The sequence below is a fragment of the Salvelinus namaycush genome, unplaced genomic scaffold, assembly GCF_016432855.1.
Source record: "Salvelinus namaycush isolate Seneca unplaced genomic scaffold, SaNama_1.0 Scaffold709, whole genome shotgun sequence".
Classification (NCBI taxonomy): domain Eukaryota; kingdom Metazoa; phylum Chordata; class Actinopteri; order Salmoniformes; family Salmonidae; genus Salvelinus; species Salvelinus namaycush.
Window position 1 is genome coordinate 37,032 of NW_024061430.1, and position 23,451 is coordinate 60,482.

Sequence of the window (23,451 nt, forward strand, 5' to 3'; positions counted from 1 at the left end):
TCCTGTATGGAGGTTGGAACATTTCCAAACCTATATGTATTATTCTATTCAGTCAGTCTGATCTCTGTACTGATAATGATGTAATTACAACATTATACTCAAGTCTGAGAATCCCTTCAAGCTTTCTTCTGGTAGCAGTATTTCAGTTTAATGAGTTTGTACTATTTAGTTTGGCAGACATATGTATTTCTGAACACATTAATATTATGTACCACAATAGGTACTGTATGTCTATAGTAGCCTAGAAACACTATCGTGCTTAGGATGATTATTTGTTCAATGTGTCAATTTGTACTTGTTCTTACCCAAATAAACTTTAAATAAAACAATTTTTTTTTTATCTTACAGTGAATTTTGTTTAATCTTCATAGATAACCTACGATATTGTAATTGTTTTTAGTCATTGAAATTATCTCTTTAGAAAACAACATTAAAAAAAGCTTAATTAGCGTGTTTCTGCTGGCTGTGCATGTATCACAAATCATGTCACCTACTTTCCATGATGGAACCAGTTTGGCCAGCATTGAAGAGAAAAGGTGGAGGGAGGGACAGAGGATTGGATACCAGTGCCTGTAGTGTGAATGGAGTTCAGATTCAGGCGGAGACACTGAAGCACAGGGAACGGACAGAGACTTACCAAGCTATAGAATCTCTCCTATAGAATTGACCCAGATCCCAGTGAGGCCACCTCAGTCCCCAGGGGGCCACAGTGACTGTAGGCTTCCAAACACACAGATGGAACAAGACCAGGTAGGTGGATTTACTCTGTGTCACACTCTGGCCTTTGTTATATTGATTTTCTTTATTAGTTTAGTTAGGTCAGGGTGTGACATGGGATGTTTGTGTGTTTTTGTCTAGTTTAGGGTGTGTGTATTGTTTAGGGGGTTTTGTAGTATGTATGGGGTTGTGTTCAGTGTAGGTGTTTAGGAAAGTCTATGGTTGCCTGATTTGGTTCTCAATCAGAGACAGCTGTTTATTGTTGTCTCTGATTGGGAGCCATATTTAAGGCAGCCATAGGCTTTAGGTGTTCGTGGGTAATTGTCTATGTTTAACGTTAGTAGCTTGTGTGCACTTTCGTTTATAGCTTCACGGTCGTTTATTGTTTTGTAAGAGTGTTTCGTGTTACGTCTTCGTCTAATAAAAGGAAGATGTATGTCTCTCACGCTGCGCCTTGGTCCGCTTATTATGACGATCGTGACACTCTGTTCTATAACTCCTCAGACATGTCCAATTGGCAACATTGACCTATTAACTTCGTTAACTTCGTTTTTCGTAGGAAAAACTCTTAGGTTTGAAACAAAACATTGTCCGGTTTAGTTTTTACCTGATGTCCCTGCATGTTTGAGATACACTACATGGCCAAAAGTATGTGGACACCCCTTCAAATTAGTGGATTCGGCTATTTCAACCATACCATTGGTGACAGGTGTATAAAATCGAGTGCGCAGCCATGCAATCTCCATAGACAAACATTGGCAGTAGAATGGCCCGTACTGAAGAGCTCAGTGACTTTCAACGCGGCTCCATCATAGGATGCCACCTTTCCACCAAGTCAGTTCATCAAATGTCTGCCCTGCTAGAGCTGACCCAGTCAACTGCAAGTGCTGTTACTGTAAAGTGGAAACATCTAGGAACAACAACGGCCCAGCCGCGAAGTGGTAGGCCACACAAGCTCACAGAACGGGACTGCCGAGTGCTGAAGCGTGTAGTGTGTAAAAATCGTCTGTCCTCGGTTGCAACACTCACTACCGAGTTAAACTGCCTCTGGAAGCAACGTCAGCATAAGAACTGTTCATCGGGAGCTTAATGAAATGGGTTTCCATGGCTGAGCAGCCACTCACAAGCCTAAGATCTCCATGCGCAATGCCAAGCGTCGGCTGGAGTGGTGTAAAGCTTGCCTCAATTGGACTCTGGAGCAGTGGAAACACGTTCTCTGGAGTGATGAATCACGCTTCACCATCTGGCAGTCTGACGGAGGAATCTGGGTTTGGCAGATGCCAGGAGAATGTCACCTGCCCCAATGCATAGTGCCAACTGTGAAGTTTGGTTGAGGAGGAATAATGGTCTGGGGCTTTTTCTCATGGTTCAGGCTAGGCGCCTTAGTTCCAGTGAAGGAAAATCTTAACTCTACAGCATACAATGACATTCTAGAAGGTCCTGTGTTTCCAACTTTGTGGCAACAGTTTGGGGAAGGCCCTTTCCTATTTCAGCATGACAATGCCCCCGTGCATAAAGCGAGGTCCATATAGAAATGGTTTGTTGAGATCGGTGTGGAAGAACTTGACTAGCCTGCACAGAGCCCTGACCGTTGTTGTTTGGGCTGAAATGGAACACTGACTGCGAGTCAGGCCTAATCACCCAACATCAGTGCCTGACCTCACTAATGCTCTTGTGGCTGAATAGAAGCTAGTCCCAGCAATGTTCCAACATCTAGTGGAAGCCTGTGAGTGGAGGCTGTTAAAGCAGCAAAGTGAGGACCAACACCGTATTAATGCCCATGATTTTGGAATAAGATGTTCGACAAGCAGGTGTCCAAATTCTTTTGGTCAGGTAGTGGACATTATTTAAATGTATGGTTAGTGGAAGATTGAGGCATTTCCATTTGTATTTCATGGAATTGGATCCTGTATTTCAATTGTTGCTAGTAAATTCAATTGTGTTTCGTTGATCAGTAATTTGCCGTTCTGGTTTGTGTCCACTGAGTAGATTTTCTCTCACTAGGGTCAATGTATTGGTGCAATCACTTCTCAGCGTTTCCCACATTACGCATAGCAAATCAAATCAAATCAAATTTTATTGGTCACATACACATGGTTAGCAGATGTTAATGTGAGTGTAGCGAAATGCTTGTGCTTCTAGTTCCGACCATGCAGTCATATCTAACAAGTAATCTAACAATTTCACAACAACTACCTTATACACACAAGTGTAAAGGGATGAATAAGAATATGTACATATAAATATATGGATGAGCGATGACCGAACGGCATTGGCAAGATGCAGTAGATGGTATAGAGTACAGTATATACATATGAGATGAGTAATGTAGGGTATGTAAACATCATATAAAGTGGCATTGTTTAAAGTGACTTGATACATTTATTAAATCCTATTATTAATTATTAAAGTGGCTAGAGATTTGAGTCTGTATATGTTGGCAGCAGCCACTCAATGTTAGTGATGGCTGTTTAACAGTCTGTTGGCCTTGAGATAGAAGCTGTTTTTCAGTCTCTCGGTCCAAGCTTTGATGCACCTGTACTGACCATGCCCTCTGGATGATAGTGGGGTGAACAGGCAGTGGCTCGGGTGGTTGTTGTCCTTGATGATCTTTTTGGCCTTCCTGTGACATCGGGTGGTGTAGGTGTCTTGGAGGGCAGGTAGTTTTCCACCGGTGATGCGTTGTGCAGACCTCACTACTCACTCTGGAGAGCCTTGCGGTTGTGGGTGGAGCAGTTGCCATACCAGGCAGTGATACAGCCCGACAGGATGCTTTCGATTGTGCATCTGTAAAAGTTTGTGAGTGTTTTTGGTGACAAGCCAAATTTCTTCAGCCTCCTGAGGTTGAAGAGGTGCTGATGCGCCTTCTTCACCACGCTGTCTGTGTGGGTGGACCATTTCAGTTTGTCCGTGATGTGTACGCCGAGGAACTTCAAACGTTCCACCTTCTCCACTTCTGTCCTGTCGATGTGGATAGGGGGGTGCTCCCTCTGCTGTTTCCTGAAGTCCACGATCATCTGAGTGTGAGGTTGTTTTCCTGACACCACACTCCGAGGGCCCTCACCTCCTCCCTGTAGGCCGTCTCGTCGTTGTTGGTAATCAAGCCTACCAATGATTGAGTTGGAGGCGTGCATGGCCACGCAGTCATGGGTGAACAGGGAGTACAGGAGAGGGCTGAGAACGCACCCTTGTGGGGCCCCAGTGTTGAGGATCATCGGGATGGAGATGTTGTTTCCTACCCTCACCACCTGGGGGCGGCCCGTCAAAGTCCAGGACCCAGTTGCACAGGGCGGGGTCGTGACCCAGGGTCTCGAGCTTAATGATGAGTTTGGAGGGTACTATGGTGTTAAATGCTGAGCTGTAGTCAATGAACAGCATTCTTACATGAACAGCATTCTTACAAGAGGTATTCCTCTTGTCCAGATGGGTTAGGGCAGTGTGCAGTGTGATTGCGATTGCGTCGTCTGTGGACCTGTTGGGGTGGTAAGCAAATTGGCGTGAGTCTAGGGTGTCAGGTAGGGAGGAGGTGATATGATCCTTGACTAGTCTCTCAAAGCACGTCATGATGACGGAAGTGAGTGCTACGGGGCGATAGTCGTTTAGCTCAGTTACCTTAACTTTCTTGGGTACAGGAACAATGGTGGCCCTCTTGAAGCATGTGGGGACAGCAGACTGGGATAGGGATTGATTGAATATGTCCATAAACACACCAGCCAGCTGGTCTGCGCATGCTCTGAGGATGCGGCTAGGGATGCCGTCTGGGCCGGCAGCCTTGCGAGGGTTAACACGTTTAAATGTTTTACTCACGTTGGCTGCGGTGAAGGAGAATCCGCAGGTTTTGGTAGCGGGCCGTGTCGGTGGCACTGTATTGTCCTCAAAGCGAGCGAAGAAGTTGTTTAGTTTGTCTGGGAGCAAGACACCGGGGTCCGCGATGGGGCTGGTTTTCCTTTTGTAGTCTGTGATTGACTGTAGACCCTGCCACATTCCTCTCGTGTCTGAGCCGTTTAATTGTGACTCTACTTTATCTCTATGTCATGTTCCTGACCTTATTTCCTTTGTTTAGTCTTTGTTTAGTTGGTCAGGACGTGAGCTGGGTGGGTATATTCCATGTTATGTGTTTTCATTGGTTTAGGCTTGTCTAACTAGCCTGATATGGTTCTCAATCAGAGGCAGGTGTTTTACGTTGTCTCTGATTGGGAACCATATTAAGGTAGGCTGTTCTCACTGTTTGTTTGTGGGTGATTATTGCCATGTCTGTGTTTGTTCGCCATACGGTACTGTTTTCGTTCGTTTGTTCACGCCGTTTATTGTTTTGTATTTTGTCAGTGTTCTGTTTGTTGGATCAACATTAAAATTCATCATCATGAACATTTACCACGCTGCGCCTTGGTCCTCCTCTCTTCCACCTAACGACGAGCGTGACACTATATTGACGCTTAGCTTGTTTGATTGCCTTGCGGAGGGAATAGCTACACTATTTGTATTCGATGTTTCCGGTTGCCTTGCCCTGATTAAAAGCAGTGGTTCTCGCTTTCAGTTTTGCGCGAATGCTGCCTTCAATCCACAGTTTCTGGTTGGGGAAGGTTTTAATAGTCGCTGTTGGTACAACATCACCGATGCACTTGCTAATAAACTCACTCACCGAATCAGCATAAACATCAATGTTGTTGTTCGACGCTATCCGGAACATATCCCAGTCCACGTGATCGAAGCAATCTTGAAGCGTGGAATCAGATTGTTTGGACCAGTGTTGAACAGACCTGAGCACGGGCTTTCCTGTTTAAGTTTCTGTCTATAGGCCGGGATCAACAAAATGGAGTCGTGGTCAAATTTGCCGAAAGGAGGGCTAGGGCTGGCTTTGTTTGCGTTGCGGAAGTTAGAGTAACAATGATCCAGAATTTTCCACAGCCCGGCTCGCGCATTCAATATGCTGATAACATTTAGGGAGCCTTGTTTTCAGATTAGCCTTGTTAAATTCCCCAGCTACAATAAATGCAGCCTCAGGATATGTGGTTTCCAGTTTACATAGAGTCCAATGAAGTTCTTTCAGGGCCGTCGAGGTGTCTGCTTGGGGGGGGGGGGGGGGGGGGGGTCTACACGACTGTGGTTATAATCGAAGAGAATTCTCTTGGTTGATAATGCGGTCGGCATTTGATTGTAAGGAATTCTAGGTCAGGTGAACAAAAGGACTTGAGTTCCTGTTTGTTGTTATGATCACACCACGACTCGTTAATCATAAGGCATACACAACCGCCCTTCTTCTTACCAAAGAGATGTTTGTTTCTGTCTGCGCAATGCGTGAAGAAACCAGGTGGCTGTACCGACTCTGATAACGTATCCCGAGTGAGCCATGTTTCCGTGAACACGTGACACTGATGGGTGTGTGTGTTAGAATATTGTTAAGATCATGTAATGCACTTATAAACACACCTCCCATATCAATGTTTGTCATAAACCACACCTGTAGCCTACAGTCTTTGTTAATCAGTTGTGCTGTTTGAACAAGCAGAACTTAATCAGCAACATCAGATAAACATTTTATCAAAATCAAATGACATTTTATTAGTCACATGCCCCGAATACAACAGGTGTAGACCTTACAGTGAAATGCTTACTTACAAGCCCCTAACCAGCAATGCAGTTTAAAAAATATGAATAAGAATAAGAAATAAAAGGTACAAGTAGTTAAAGAGCAGCAGTAAAATAACAATAGCGAGACTATAAACAGGGGGAACTGGTACAGAGTCAATGTGTGTAGTGGTACCGGTTAGATGAGGTAATTGAGGTAATATGTACATGTAGGTAAAGTTATTAAAGTGACTATACATAGATAATAACAGAGAGTAGCAAATAGTCTGGGTAGCCATTTGACTAGATGTTCAGGAGTCTTATGGCTTGGGGGTAGAAGCTGTTTAAAAGCCTCTTGGACCTAGACTTGGTGCTCCGGTACCACTTGCCGTGCGGTAGCAGGGAGAACAGTCTATGACTAGGGTGGCTGGAGTCCTTGACAATTTTTAGGGCCATTCTCTGACATGGCTTGGTATAGAGATCCTGGATGGCAGGAAGCTTGGCCCCAGTGATGTACTGGGCCGTACGCACTTCCCTCTGTAGTGCCTTGCGGTCGGAGGCCGAGCAGTTGCCATACCAGGCAGTGATGCAACCAGTCAGGATGCTCTTGATGGTGCAGCTGTACAACCTTTTGAGGATCTGAGGACCCATGCCAAGTCTTTTCAGTCTCCCGATGGGGAACAAAATAGTAGGTTTCTTTCTTATCAAGAAGAGGAAACGATATTAGGTAAACATTTCTGGTTACTGGCTTCAAACAATGGTTAATTAGAACTGAAACTATAAAATGACACTTTCTATTAATAGCAGATTGATTTATAAGACATCTAGTAATTTGAGAAATTGGAACTATTAGTGATACAATGAAACTGGTGTCATAGTAACAATTCTAAGAAACATTCAGTTATTTTTAGAGATAAGAACAAGTGCATCCTTGGGGAACCTGTTTTCCTTCCTGGTGTTTAGCTGTTGATGTGTCCAGATCTAGAATCACACGTTGGGTCATGGTGCATAACTGTCTGTTTGTGATTGCCTAAGTGTCCATCAGGCATGTGAATAGCAACAAAAAAACACACAAAGGAACCTCACTGAGGAGACACTGGTGGTCCACAGGACCATCCAGTCTAGTATGGTTCTGTAATGGATGCTCCTTTTTTTTGTCCACTGTACAATATGTCCTGTTTTTATAGGTTTGATCAGTTGTCTGTATGTGTTAAGGTGGTGTAGGATTCAGGCTAGAGCTAAGCTTCAGATATACATATTATATGCCTGCCTGTGTTTAGAAGTTGATCAGGTACATAGCCTACTAATGCCAATGAGAACCCACCTGACTCTCCTCTTCCTTCTCCCCTCAGAACAGTGACTGCCCACCCCCATACTACTCAGTAGCAGTGCCCACCCAGCCCCCTCCTGAGTATGGAGAGGTGGTGGGGGCCAGAGGGATGTCTGACCCCCCTTCTCAGCCTTACTACATCCCCCAGCCTATGGCACATGTAAATGTCGTCCATGTTTCCCAGGGCGCCCGTAAGTTCCTGGTATTCCCTTCTACTTCTTCAATCCTTGATATACAGTACATTCCTGCCCCTAACTATTTCTATGAGAGGGCGCCATCACTCTGTCTCTGTAATGCAAATCTCTCTTTCTATACCCGAAACGTTTCTCTTTCTTAATCCTAAGCTTTTTTGCCTCCCAACTTTATCAAACTGTAAACTGAAAAATGTCCCTGGTCTCCTCTTGCAGCCCAACGTCGTAAAAAGGGCTTATCATGTGGGAACAGTTCCTGCTGTTACGGAGGATCAGGAGGAACCACCCTACTGCTGGTCCTCCTCGCTATCGCTATCTGGCTGGGAGGTAACCCAACCAATAACTTACAGAGAACTCATACAGTACAACATTAAACTATATGGACATAATGTAATACAATAGAACATAATCTAACATGGACATAATGTAACAATTAAATATGTGTACATTTATGACAATTATAAATTCCATATTTAGGGTATCGTGTGAATGCAATATATATGATATTGTGTTGGTATGTATTAAGCATTACCATGGGGGCTTCCACGGCTCTGCATATCCTTTACTAGTTCTCTTTGACCTATGACCTCTGTCCAGTGCGTTATGGCCCATCCCTGGTGTCTGGCTCCCTGAGTGAGATGGAGAAAGACAGTTGCCCCTCCAAAACCGTGGAGTGTGACGGCCGACGGGACTGCGAACTGGGCAGTGATGAGACCAATTGTGGTCAGTACCCTTGTCGCCACACCTAGTTTTTGTTGTCAGTAACAAAAATAGAAGCAAAACACTGGGCACACCACGTCACTTCTATGTGGAAATGTGGATCATATTTGGTTGAGGCGTTGATCGATGAGATTTCAACCTTTATTCACCCATTCAAAAAGACAGGCAGAAGTTTGTTGAATTCGCAATGTTATATGGCTATGCTTTCAACCATCTAAAAGCACAACCATATTCCAATGGAAAAGTTTGGTTTAGTCAGACTTCTGGTTAAGTTGTCAACTAAATGTTATATCACTGCACTTTCAACAATTTAAAAGCACAACAAAGTTCAAATGGGAATGCCATGTCAGATATGTTGTATTCATTACAACAGATTAATGTGTATCATTGTACTTCATCTAATAGCACAACCAAATGACCTGGGTTGTAGTTGATCAATGCTGTTCAAGATTCTGCATAGATTATTACAGCAATTGTGAAGATCTCCATAGAGCTGCAACATTTGCATGTTAGCTTGAACCATGCACGCTTTCTATTATCACATAAAAATACATTTATAGCTACTGTAGGCTAACCTCAAAATGTGTCCAAAGATGTTTTGTTCATTTTAAGGCTGAATAAATGCTGTTACATTAATTTGTAAGATAGTAAGATTAACTTTAAACTTAACTTTATAGTCTTAAATTAAATTGTGTTTGGTTGACAACGCAACCAAATATCAACATTTAATGGATATCTAATGCTTGGATAGTTTCATCTGAACCACTGGCTTAATCCCATTCTTTACTTTAAAACATATAATTTGTTAACTTGTTGACAAGTTAATAGGCTATTTACTGTATTGCAAAAGTGATATTGAATTGTGTTTGGTTGTCAACAAATTCCAGTTTGTCTAGAAATGAATAATTTATATGTTCGAATTATGTCTCCATCTCAACCAAGAATCTAAATCAAATCAAGCTTCCTTTAAAGTGCATTTAAAGTTTGATTTAGTACTATTCTTTAACTTAGATTTTTGGTTGAGATTGAGACGTGAATCCAACATGTCAATTATTAATTTGTAGACCAACTGGAATTAAATCCAGACTAAGTCAGTGGCACAGATGGAACTTTCCAAGCAGAAACTACATCTCCTTCAAATGTTGATATTTGGTTGCGTTGACAGCCAAACAAAATTTAATGTCCAGTTTGTCTATAAATGTATATTTGATAGGTTGGATTCACGTCGCCATCTCAACCAAAAATCCAAGTTAAAGAATAGGACTAAATATAGTCTAATCAAACTTTAAATGCACGTAAAAAAAATTTGATTTGATTTTGAGCTATTCTTTAACTTGGATTTTTGGTTGAGCTGGAGATGTGAATACAACATATTAATGATTAACGTGGAGATTAAAGTTGAAATCAACCAAAGGTTGTACGCCCTAGGCCTATATGTGTTGTCTATTTGTAGTTGAACCCTGGGTTGAATTGAAACAATAGCCGTTGATGACTTTGCAAATGCTATATAGGCCTAAATAGTATCATTGATGATATTTGACTTATAAAGTATGGTTACTTTTCATTTGCACTGTTAAATCTACTCTTTGGAATGACTTTAATATATTTAGTTATTAAGAGGTCTCTCAAAAATCCTTCTCATGATCGCACATTGGTACATGTAGTAGTCAGTGCCAAATATCCAAGCTTATCAGGGCTTGGTTAAAACCTTGGATGGGAGACCAACGGAATATCTGAATGTGAACTTTCCAGGAGGAGGTGCTGCCCAGCCTCCGAAGGCACTGATATACAGTATATCAGTGCCTTCAGATAGTATTCCTATCCCTTGACTTATTCCACATTTTGTTGTTCTAAAATGGATTAAATAGATTTTGTTCTCACCCATCTACACACAATACCCCATATTGATAAAGTAAAAACATGTTTTTAATAAGTTTTGGAAATATATTTGTATGATGAAATACAGAAATATCTAATTTACTTAAGTATTTTACACCCCCGCTCGATACGTTAGAATCACCTTTGGCAGCGTTAACAGTTTGCATATTATTATTTTTTCAATTCTTCAAGCTCTGTCAAGTTGGTTGTTGATCATTGCTAGACAGCCATTTTCAAGTCTTGCCATAGATTTTCAAGCCAAATTAAGTCAAATTTGTAACTAGGCACCTCAGGAACATTCAATGTCGTCTTGGTAAGCAACTCCAGTGTATATTTGGCCTTATGTTTAAGGTCATTGTCCTGCTGATAGGTGAATTTGTCTCCCAGTGTCTGTTGGAAAGCAGACTGAAACAGGTTTACCTCTAGGATTTTGCCTGTGCTTAGCTCCATTCCATTTATTTTTGGTCCTTGCCGATGACAAGCATACCCATAACATGATGCAGCCACCACATTGCTTGAAAATATGAAGAGCGGTACTCAGTGATGGGTTGTGTTGGATTTGCCCCAAACATAACGCTTTGTATTCAGGACATAAAGTACATTTCTTTGCCACATTGTTTGCAGTTTTACTTTAGTGCCTTATTGCAAACAGGATGCATGTTTTGGAATATTTTTATGGTGTACAGGTTTCTGTCTTTTCCCTCTGTCGATTAAGTAAGTATTGTGGAGTAACTACAATGTTGTTGATCCATCCTCAGTTTTCTCCTATCACAGCCATTAAACTCTGTAACTGTTTTAAAGTCACCATTGGCATCATGGTGAAATCCCTGAGCGGTTTCCTTCCCCTCCGGCAACTGAGTTAGGAAGGATGCCTGTATCTTGTAGTGACTGTGTACTGATACACCATCCAACGTGTAATTGATACCTTCACCATGCTCATTGGGATATTCAAAATATTTTTGTTTTACACAAATACTAATAGGTGCCCTTCTTTGCGAGGCATTAGAAAACCTCCCTGGTCCTTGTGCTTGAATCTATGTTTGGAATTCACTGCTCGACTGAGGCGCATTATAGATAATTGTATGTGTGGGGTACAGAGATGAGGTATTGCACAATGAGTGAGTACATGCAACTATTATGTGACTTGTTAAGCACATTTTTACTCATAAACATATTTAGGCTTGCCATAACAAAGGGGTTGAATACTTAATGACTCAAGACATTTCAGCTTTGAATGTTTAATTTCAGAAAAATTCTAAAAATATAATTCCACGTTGACATTATGGGATATTGTGTTTAGGCCAGTGACACAACATCTCAATTTAATCCATTTTAAATTCAGGCTGTAACACAAAATATGGAAAAAGTCAAGGGGTGTGAATACTTTCTGAAGGCAAAGTATATCGAAGAACTGATGTTGTTTCAAATGTACAAATTCAAGGTTTGTCTATTTTGACAAATGGTTACAATGATGACATAATCCAGGGGTTGAAATTTCCCCTTAAAACAAGTTTACGTTGATGATAAAAAACAAAATGTATATGTATTTTCCACGTGGATTCCACGTCACAATGCGTTGACAAATTACGTTTTATCAACATTAATTCAACCAGTTTGTGTCCAGTGGGAACCTTTCTAGATGTGCAATGGATTTGTAATGGGTGATGTATCTGTGTGATCCTGTGAGGTTCTAACTGCTGAGTCATGTATTTGTGTGATTCAGTGATGTTCTAATTGAGTGATGTTCTAGTTGAGTGATGTTCTTATTGAGTGATGTTCTAGTTGAGTGATGTTCTAGTTGAGTGATGTTCTAATTGAGTGATGTATCTGTGTATCATCCAGTAAGGTTCAGGTCGAATGGGGGTCTAGAGGTGAAGACAAGCAGCGCTGGTAATTTCCTCCCTGTGTGTTACAGTGGCTGGAACAAGGGCCTGGCTGACCAGACCTGCGCTCAACTAGGCTTCAGAGTGTAAGAGCTTCCCCTCTTTTGCTGCCCTCTTGTGGTCGAAAGGCTGAACTGTGCAAACCTGTTCAACCATACCTATCAATGGGTTTAGTGTGTTAGGTTGTGATGTCGGGACGTGTACATAAACTTCTCTCTACATCTATTTATTTAGGAGTCATATCACTAGCAGTGTGAAAGATGAGTCCTCTACCACTCTCACTGTGACAGGGAAGACCTCCAACACCATCCAGGATAAGGTGTCAGTACAGTAAGTACTTCTGGATACACTCGTCAACATCTCTTTGCATATTATGCAAAGTGCCATATAAATTATTGCCCAAGAACAGGCTTAAACATTAAGAACACCTGCTCTTTCCATGACATAGGTAAATCCAGGTGAAAGCTTATTGATGTCACCTTCTAAATCTACTTCAATCAGTGTAGATGAAGGGGAGGAGACAGGTGAAAGAAGGATTTTTATGCCATAAGATAATTGAGACATGGATTGTGTACGTATACCATTTAGAGTGTGAATGGGCAAGGCAAAAGATTTAAGTGCCTTTGAACGGGGTATGATATTAGGTGCCAGGCGGTCTGGTTTGTGTCAAGAACTGCATATTTTTTCATGCTCAACAGTTTCCTGTGTGTATCAAGAATGGTCCACCACCCAAAGGACATCCAGCCAACTTGACACTACTGTTGGAAGCATTTGAGTCAACATGGCCCAGCATCCCTCTGGAATGCTTTCGACACCTTGTAGAGTCCATGCCCCAACAAATTGTAGCTGTTCTGAGAGCAAAAGGGGATGCAACTCGATATTAGGAAGGTATTCCTAATTTTGTTATACTCAGTGTATATTATATCACATACTAAGTAAGCCTCTTCTTGGGCCATCAAATCAATGTTTATTGGTCACGTGCTCAGGATACAGAGTGTAAAGGGTACAGTGAAATATTTACTTGCCAGCTCTCAACAGTGCAGCACACAAAAAATATTCACAAATAAGTAATAAAAAAGTAGTACAAAAAATGGAGATGTTGTAAATATATACAATATAAACTATGAAATGTGCTAAAGTGAATTGTGACATGGTTGAGCATCTTAAAATGAATAGCATTAGGTGTGAGTGGGTGAGTAGAGACTAGAGGTCGACCGATTATGATTTTAACTCAGATACCAATACCGATTATTGGAGGACCAAAAAAAGCCGATACCGATTAATCGGCCGATTTATTTTATTGTTTTTGTTGAAATAATGACAATTACAACAATACTGAATGAACACTTATTTTAACTTAATATAATACATGAATAAAAATCCATTTAGCCTCAAATAAATAATGAAACATGTTCAATTTGGTTTAAATAATGCAAAAACAAAGTGTTGGAGAAGAAAGTAAAAGTGCAATATGTGCCATGTAAAAAAGCTAACGGGTGGTTCCTTATTGAGACTTCAATATTCCAAGGTAAGAGGTTTTAGGTTGTAGTTAATATAGTATTTATAGGACTATTTCTCTCTATGCCATTTGTATACCATATACCTTTGACTATTGGATGTTCTTATAGGCACTTTAGTATTGCCAGTGTAACAGTATAGCTTCCGTCCCTCGCCTCGCTCCTAGCTGGGCTCGAACGAGGAACACATAGACAACAGCCACACTCGAAGCAGCGTTACCCATGCAGAGCAAGGGGAACAACTACTCCAAGTCTCAGAGCGAGTGACGTTTGAAACGCTATTAGCGCGCACCCGCTAACTAGCTAGCCATTTCACATCGGTTACACCAGCCTAATCTCAGGAGTTGATAGGCTTGAAGTCATAAATAGCGCAATGCTTGAAGCACAGTGAAGAGCTGCTGGCAAAACGCACGAAAGTGCTGTTTGAATGAATGCTTAAGAGCCTGCTGCTGCCTACCATCGCTCAGTCAGACTGCTCTATCAAATATCAAATCATAGACTTAATTATAACATAATAACACAGAAATACGAGCCTTTGGTCATTAATATGGTCAAATCCGGAAACTATCATTTCGAAAACAAAACGTTTATTATTATCGCATATACCCTGACTCTGCGTGCAATGAACGCAAGAGAAGTGACACAATTTCACCTGGTTAATATTGCCTGCTAACCTGGATTTCTTTTAGCTAAATGTGCAGGTTTAAAAATATATACTTCTGTGTATTGATTGATGTTTATGGTTAGGTACACGTTGGAGCAACGACAGTCCTTTTTACGCGATGGCGCACCGCATCGATTATATGCAACGCAGGACAAGCTAGATAAACGAGTTATATCATCAACCATGTGTAGTTAACTAGTGATTAGGATTGATTGATTTTTATAAGATAAGTTTAATGCTGCTAGCAACTTACCTTGGCTTCTTACTGCATCCGCGTAACAGGCAGGCTCCTCGTGCAGTGCAATGAGAGGCAGGTGGTTAGAGCGTTGGACTAGTTAACTGTAAGGTTGCAAGATTGAGTCCCCGAGCTGACAAGGTAAAAATCTGTCGTTCTGCCCCTGAACAAGGCAGTTAACCCACCGTTCCTAGGCCGTCATTGAAAATAAGAATGTGTTCTTAACTGACTTGCCTAGTTAAATAAAGGTGTAAAAAAAAAAAAAAAAAACGTCCAAATTGGTGTCCAAAAATATCGATTTCCGATTGTTATGAAAACTTGAAATCGGCCCTAATTAATCGGCCATTCCGATTAATCGGCCATTCCGATTAATCGGTTGACCTCTAGTAGAGACCCAGCTAGCACATAACGTTCTGAGAACCATATGTTTCTTAGTGATTCTTAGTGAGTACCTAGCTAGCACTGAAATTCCCACGTCTGAGAACCATACGGAATTTCAGAACTTCAGCATAATGTTTCCTACAGGTTTCCTCATGGTTCTATTTGAAGTCATGTCTCAGAACATTAAGACAAATTTCCATAAATAACACAAGAAAACATTAGTATTGTTCAAAAAACGTTCTAAGAATGTTATTTAAAAAAATGCATTCCTTTCTTAGCGTCAACAAAATATTTTTATTCTCTATCTTGTTAAGTGTGTTCAGGTGTGTTGGCCGTGCCCACTAATTGTCCACACCTAATCTTAATGAGCTAGTTTCCTTAAAAATTGGGTCTGTTTGAATAAACTAAAATTAACAGTTTTGTATGTGTTAAAAAAATTGCATTTTAACACCATTCTATGTTGTAGAATAATAGTGACAACATCACAACTATGACATATAGCACATGGAATCATGTAGTAACCAAAAAAGTGTTAAACAAATCAAAATAGATTTTAGATTCTTCAAAGTAGCCACCATTTGCCTTGATGACAGCTTTGCACACTCTTGGCATTCTCTCAACCATCTTCACCTGGAATGCTTTTCCAACAGTCTTGAAGGAGTTCCCACATATGCTGAGCACTTGTTGGCTGCTTTTCCTTCACTCTGCGGTCCAACTCATCCCAAACCATCTCATTTGGGTTGAGGTCAGGTGATTGTGGAGGTCAGGTCATCTGATGCAGCACTCCATTACTCTCCTTCTTGGTCAACACAGGCTGGAGATGTGTTGGATCATTGTCCTGTTGAAAAACAAAAATGATAGTCCCACTAAGCGCAAACCAGATGGGATGGCGTTTCGCTGCAGAATAGTGTTAGCCATGCTTGTTAAGTGTGCCTTGAATTCTAAATAAATCACTGACAGTGTCATCAGCAAAGCACCATCACACCTCCTCCTCCATGCTTCATGGTGGGAACCACACATGCGGAGATCATCTGTTAACCTACTCTGCGTCTCACAAAGACACAGATTTCCATCGTTCTAATGTCCATTGCTCGTGTTTCATTTTTTAGTGGTTTCTTTGCAGCAGTTCGACCTTGAAGGTCTGATTCACCCAGTCTCCTCTGAACAATTGATGTGAGTTCAAGTAACAGAGATGTGTCTGTTACTTGAACTCTGTGAAGCATTTATTTGGGCTGCAATTTCTGAGGCTGATAACTCTAATGAACTTATCCTCTGCAGGATGATGGTTTTTGCGACTGCACTTGAAGAAACTTTCAAAGTTCTGACCATGTCTTGACTGACCTTCATTTCTTAAAGTAATGATGCACTGTCGTTTTTCTTTGCTTATTTGAGGTGTTCTTGCCATAATATGGACTTGGTCTTTTACCAAATAGGGCTATCTTCTGTATACCACCCCTTTTATTTTACCTTTATTTAACTAGGCAAGTCAGTTAAGAACAAATTCTTATTTTCAATGACGGCCTAGGAACAGTGGGTTAACTGCCTGTTCAGGGGCAGAACGACAGATTTGTACCTTGTCAGCTCGGGGATTTGAACTTGCAACCTTTCGATTACTAGTCCAACGCTCTAACCACTAGGCTACCCTGCCGCCCCACCCTAACACAACTGATTGGCTCAAACGCATTAGGGAGGAAAGAAATTCCACAAATGAACTTTTAACAAGGCACACCTGTTAATTGAAATGCATTCGAGGTGACAACCTCATGAAGCTGGTTGAGAGAATGCCAAGAGTGTGCAAAGCAGTCATCAAGGCAAAGGGTGGCTACTTTGAAGAATCTCAAATATAAAGTATATTTTGATTTGTTTAACACTTTTTTGGTTAGTACATGATTCCATGTGTTATTTCATAGTTTTAATTATTCTTTTTTACTTTTACCCCTTTTTCATGGTATCCAATTGGTAGTTACAGTCTTGTCTCATCGATGCAACTCCCGTACGGACTCAGGAAAGGCGAAGGTCGAGAGCCACTGTGAGTGATTTATCCAAAACACAACCCAGCCAAGCCGCACTACTTCTTGACACAATGCCTGCTTAACCCGGAAGCCAGCCGCACCAATGTGTCGGAGGAAACACCGTACACCTGGCGACCGTGTCAGCATGCATTGCGCCCGGCCTGCTACAGGAGTCACTAGAGAGCAATGGGACAAGAGCATCCTGCACGACGCTGGGCCAATTGTGCGCCACCCCATGGGTCTCCCGGTCATGGCCGGCTACGACAGAGCCTGGACTCGAACCAGGATCTCTAGTGGTGCAGTGCCTTAGACCACTGTGCCACTCAGGAGTCCCCACTATTTTTCTACAATGTAGAAGATAGTAAAAATAAAGAAAAACCCTTGAATGAGTAGGTGTGTCAAACTTTTGACTGGGTTTGTATGTTATCAGAACGTTATTTAATTACCTTCAAATAACCTATCATTTCGGTTAAGGAACCTATGGCATAATTCCCAGAGCCAATGGGAAACCAAAAACGTACGTTCCCACAACTTCCAAGTAACTAAAAGGTGCTTGCTGGGGAGTCTGTGTAAATAGTTTCTTAAGGTGCAGGTGTGAAGAGTCAGTGCAATAGCCTCTTAAGATGCAGGTGGTAACGTGGAGAGAGCAGTCCGTGGCTGGGGTCGTTGGAGTCCTTGGCATTCTTCCGGGACTTTCTCAGACACCACCTGGTCATCATTCACCATGTCACTTTTCATATACTGTATGTTATGATAAGATACCAAAAGTATCAAACAGAGCCAAGTGTTTGACCATTAGATGGAGTAAGTGGGGAAGACAAAGAAAACATGTGACCTCATTGGTGACCTGATTTACTGTGACTTTCTTTCTGTGTTCTGTAGCTCATCCTGCCCTAACAATGACACTGTCTCCCTGCAGTGTATCAGTGAGTAACGATCTTTACATTCTCGCAGTTAATGCACAAAGGCAACCATTAGTCTTTCAAGCTCGATAAAGATATGAATCTAGCTCTCCTGATGAACAGAGGACCAAATACAAATCCCCATACTGTATTAGCACTACGGACCGACTTACTCCCTCTCTCTGTCCCCATGGTAGACTGTGGCAGGCAGAAGTTGTCCAGAATCATAGGGGGATCAGCAGCGAATCTGGGCGATTGGCCTTGGCAGGTCAGCCTCCACTTTCAGGACTCTCACACCTGCGGAGGCACGCTGATCGCTCCTGACTTTGTGGTGACAGCAGCCCACTGCTTCCCCAGGTCAGTACAACAGACAACACCGCAGACAACGGACAAGGAACTGTACTGAAACAATGTAAAGCAGAACAGTAATGACAATAGGAAACAGAACATATAGAAAACTCTTGAAACCTAATAATGCTAAGACAAAAAGAACTGGGATATAACAAGGACAGAACAGAGCTGGAACTGAATAAAGCTAACTGAAGGGAGCTAGCTAAAACTGCACAGTGCTTAGGCTGAACAGTGATCAGTGAAGACAGTGACCTAACAACTCTACTCTCTCTAGGAAGGTCTCATCGTACCTGGTGCCCAATAACTGGCATGTGTATGTGGGCATGGTTTCTCAGATGGTGCTGCCTCGCCCTTATATGGTGGAGAAGATCATTGTCCATGAGAGCTATGATGACAAAACCAACAACTATGACATCACCCTTCTCAAACTCACACAGCGTGTAGACTACTCCAGTGAGTTCACCTTTAACATAACAATATATTATATGATTATTTATACCACTATTAGCATCATAACATGTCTATGTTTGTTATTTCAGACAACATCCAGCCTGTGTGTCTGCCTGCCTATGACAAGATCTTCTCTCCTGGAACAAAATGTTGGACCTCTGGATTTGGGACAACAGAAGCGGGGGCAGGTGAGTGACACATGGTATGACAGTTCGGGGGCTGATTGGCAGATGTGGGACCAAGTCATTGTTTTACAATCTCACCTGCCCCCGCTTCTTCATAAGTAAGTCTCAAGTCTTAGCACTCAAGTCCCAAGTCAAGTCTCAAGTCAAGACCGTCAAGTATCAAGTCAAGTCTCAAGTCCTAAACTTTGAGTTTTGAGTCCTAAACAAGTCATAATGTGCTCTTCACCAAATGTAATACCATTTCATATTTTTAACAAGAGTAATAGTTAGTATTTTACATTTACACAAATCATGAATGCTTTTAAAAATATCTATATATTCATTACTTTCCACATAAACTTTATAATGTCCATGGAAATACATGGGTAGCCATGAGAAAGACCCCCCCAATATTGATCGACTATCGAGGATCGCAATCTGGCGATGTAGGCTTGTACACAATCGCCCAACCTTACACACACACACACTCTCTCTCTCTCTCCTTTCTTTCTTTCTTTCTTTCTTTATTTCTTTCTTTCTTTAGGAACAGCAGTAACATCAGGCAGGATTTAGGCTACCAACTGCCTAGCCAGTTGTAGTTCAATCTTGGGTGCAATGATCACGTTCCAGCACTGACTGACTGTGTGGAGGCTCATTGATTTAACGTTACGTTAGCCTACATGATACACCAGTAAAGTAATAAAATATATAGCTGTCGGCTATATTAGCCACGACTTACCGTTCTTTGTACGGCTTCAAATGTCGAACAAAGTTGGAAATTGTTGCGCCTCCGTCTGTAATTTTCATCCCGCATGTTTTGCAAGTTGCAATCCGTTTTTTGTTGATACAGCATCTTCTTTATATCCGAAAATAATAATTATAGGTATCATCTTTCCAAGGGCTCCATCTGAATTCACCCGCCGACGTTCCTCTGCACTGCCGCACAACTTTTTCTCAGCTGGCACAATTTGATTGGCTGCTGTCCGATTCAAACTGTAATCCGTTAAATGAAGAGTTGATGCGCTGCACACTTTTTTAATATCATCATTTTTAACATTTGGGCTTGGGGAGGGTATCAAGTCAGGTCGAGTCATAAGGCTCAAGTCCAATTTAAGTCACGAGTCATTGGTGTCAAAGTCGAGTTGCAAGTCATCATATTTGTGACTCGAGTCCACACCTCTGCTGATTGGCATTGGGATGAACAAGCAGGGGGAAAGAGAAATATGATAGAAAACATGATGCAATCTGGTGTGATATTCTAAATTGTTGCATGTCGTTTGTTTGGTGTTTAGCTCGTGGCTCCACGAATCTTATGGGGGTGACTGTGGACATCATTGACTCCAGCGTGTGTAACAGTAACACAGTGTACAATGGTAAGGTCTCTCAGAACATGTTCTGTGCTGGAGACATGAAGGGAGGCAAGGACTCCTGCCAGGTGAGTGGGACACTAAGACCAATCAGGCAGTAGCTACTTCCACATAGTTTCTTACATGAAGTCCACAAATCTTACCCTGTGTCTCTCTCTTCCCTCCTTCCCTTCTCTGCTGTTTCTTCTCTCCCTCTTCTTCTCCCCCTCCCCCTACCACTCCTTCCCTCCTCTAGGGGGACAGTGGTGGTCCCCTGGTGTGTAAAGACTCAGACCAGCTCTGGTACCTGGCGGGGGTGACCAGCTGGGGGGATAGCTGTGGCAAGAGAGACAGACCGGGGGTCTATAGTCGTGTCAGCCGCCTGCTGCCCTGGGTCTACAGTAAGATGCAGGTAAGGAAAGGAGCTCTCAGGACCACTGGGAAGAGAATGCTCAGGCAGAAAACCTCAGCACCGGGGTGGGATTCAATCAATAATTAAGTTAATTTTCACATGTACTGCTTCAGAGGGCACTCATATCCATCTTCATCTTTAAATGTCAGAATCAAGGTTGAAATAGGATGGCGTTATTATTATGGCGATCCTGAACATGTTCATTCACTCTCCACCTCCCAGCAAGCAAGACCGTGATGTAACCACAGCTGCTGTCTTCCAAGGACGCTCAGCATGTATTTTGGACCTGACAATGAGATTGAGACTGGTGTGGGAATGGAAGGCTCTTCACGTTACGTGCCTTTAAGCCTATATATGTTTTGTGTTTTTGTATTTATTCATTGTCGTCAGCAGCTTAACAATAAATATTTTTCTATGTGATCTTCTATGTGTCTTATAATGTTGATCATGTAGACTAGGATCCATTTTTGCATGTGTTTGATCATTGCTTTCCTGAAACAGTGTTGAGCATATTTGTGCAATACTCTGAGGAATATATTTCACTCACACTGCAACCTCTTCTAAACCTAATAACCTGTCTCAGGTTATACCACACTGCATCCTCTTCTAAACATAATAACCTGTCTCAGGTTATACCACACTGCAACCTCTTCTAAACATAATAACCTGTCTCAGGTTATACCACACTGCAACCTCTTCTAAACCTAATAACCTGTCTCAGGTTATACCACACTGCAACCTCTTCTAAACCTAATAACCTGTCTCAGGTAATACCACACTGCAACCTCTTCTAAACCTAATAACCTGTCTCAGGTTATACCACACTGCAACCTCTTCTAAACCTAATAACCTGTCTCAGGTAATACCACACTGCAACCTCTTATAAACCTAATAACCTGTCTCAGGTTATACCACACTGCAACCTCTTCTAAACCTAATAACCTGTCTCAGGTTATACCACACTGCAACCTCTTCTAAACCTAATAACCTGTCTCAGGTTATACCACACTGCATCCTCTTCTAAACCTAATAACCTGTCTCAGGTTATACCACACTGCATCCTCTTCTAATCCTAATAACCTGTCTCAAGTTATACCACACTGCAACCTCTTCTAAACCTAATAACCTGTCTCAGGTTATACCACACTGCAACCTCTTCTAAACCTAATAACCTGTCTCAGGTTATACCACACTGCAACCTCTTCTAAACCTAATAACCTGTCTCAGGTAATACCACACTGCAACCTCTTCTAAACCTAATAACCTGTCTCAGGTAATACCACACTGCAACCTCTTCTAATCCTAATAACCTGTCTCAGGTTATACCACACTGCAACCTCTTCTAAACCTAATAACCTGTCTCAGGTAATACCACACTGCAACCTCTTCTAAACCTAATAACCTGTCTCAGGTTATACCACACTGCAACCTCTTCTAAACCTAATAACCTGTCTCAGGTTATACCACACTGCAACCTCTTCTAAACCTAATAACCTGTCTCAGGTTATACCACACTGCAACCTCTTCTAAACCTAATAACCTGTCTCAGGTTATACCACACTGCAACCTCTTCTAAACATAATAACCTGTCTCAGGTTATACCACACTGCAACCTCTTCTAAACCTAATAACCTGTCTCAGGTAATACCACACTGCAACCTCTTCTAAACCTAATAACCTGTCTCAGGTAATACCACACTGCAACCTCTTCTAATCCTAATAACCTGTCTCAGGTTATACCACACTGCAACCTCTTCTAAACATAATAACCTGTCTCAGGTTATACCACACTGCAACCTCTTCTAAACCTAATAACCTGTCTCAGGTTATACCACACTGCAACCTCTTCTAAACATAATAACCTGTCTCAGGTTATACCACACTGCAACCTCTTCTAAACCTAATAACCTGTCTCAGGTTATACCACACTGCAACCTCTTCTAAACCTAATAACCTGTCTCAGGTTATACCACACTGCAACCTCTTCTAAACCTAATAACCTGTCTCAGGTTATACCACACTGCATCCTCTTCTAAACCTAATAACCTGTCTCCGGTTATACCACACTGCAACCTCTTCTAAACCTAATAACCTGTCTCAGGTTATACCACACTGCAAGCTCTTCTAAACCTAATAACCTGTCTCAGGTTATACCACACTGCAAGCTCTTCTAAACCTAATAACCTGTCTCAGGTTATACCACACTGCATCCTCTTCTAATCCTAATAACCTGTCTCAGGTTATACCACACTGCAACCTCTTCTAAACCTAATAACCTGTCTCAGGTAATACCACACTGCAACCTCTTCTAAACCTAATAACCTGTCTCAGGTAATACCACACTGCAACCTCTTATAAACCTAATAACCTGTCTCAGGTTATACCACACTGCATCCTCTTCTAAACCTAATAACCTGTCTCAGGTTATACCACACTGCATCCTCTTCTAATCCTAATAACCTGTCTCAGGTTATACCACACTGCAACCTCTTCTAAACCTAATAACCTGTCTCAAGTTATACCACACTGCAACCTCTTCTAAACCTAATAACCTGTCTCAGGTAATACCACACTGCAACCTCTTCTAAACCTAATAACCTGTCTCAGGTTATACCACACTGCATCCTCTTCTAAACCTAATAACCTGTCTCAGGTTATACCACACTGCAACCTCTTCTAAACCTAATAACCTGTCTCAGGTTATACCACACTGCATCCTCTTCTAAACCT

At 41.8% G+C, this 23,451-nt stretch overlaps 1 protein-coding gene across 1 annotated transcript in view; it reads left to right on the plus strand.

Moving 5' to 3' along the window:
• tmprss13b (transmembrane serine protease 13b) overlaps positions 1 to 21,653 on the plus strand; it is a 33,935-nt gene extending 12,282 nt beyond the window's left edge. The window contains exons 3-14 of the mRNA XM_038987375.1: positions 7,638 to 7,806; positions 8,023 to 8,133; positions 8,404 to 8,529; positions 12,247 to 12,373; positions 12,522 to 12,617; positions 17,979 to 18,022; positions 18,196 to 18,355; positions 18,624 to 18,802; positions 18,889 to 18,987; positions 20,256 to 20,398; positions 20,566 to 20,721; positions 21,627 to 21,653. Of these exons, the coding sequence (XP_038843303.1) occupies positions 7,638 to 7,806; positions 8,023 to 8,133; positions 8,404 to 8,529; positions 12,247 to 12,373; positions 12,522 to 12,617; positions 17,979 to 18,022; positions 18,196 to 18,355; positions 18,624 to 18,802; positions 18,889 to 18,987; positions 20,256 to 20,398; positions 20,566 to 20,721; positions 21,627 to 21,653 (1,437 nt within the window). The remainder of the gene's footprint in view (positions 1 to 7,637; positions 7,807 to 8,022; positions 8,134 to 8,403; positions 8,530 to 12,246; positions 12,374 to 12,521; positions 12,618 to 17,978; positions 18,023 to 18,195; positions 18,356 to 18,623; positions 18,803 to 18,888; positions 18,988 to 20,255; positions 20,399 to 20,565; positions 20,722 to 21,626) is intronic.
• The last annotated feature ends 1,798 nt before the right edge of the window (positions 21,654 to 23,451 follow it).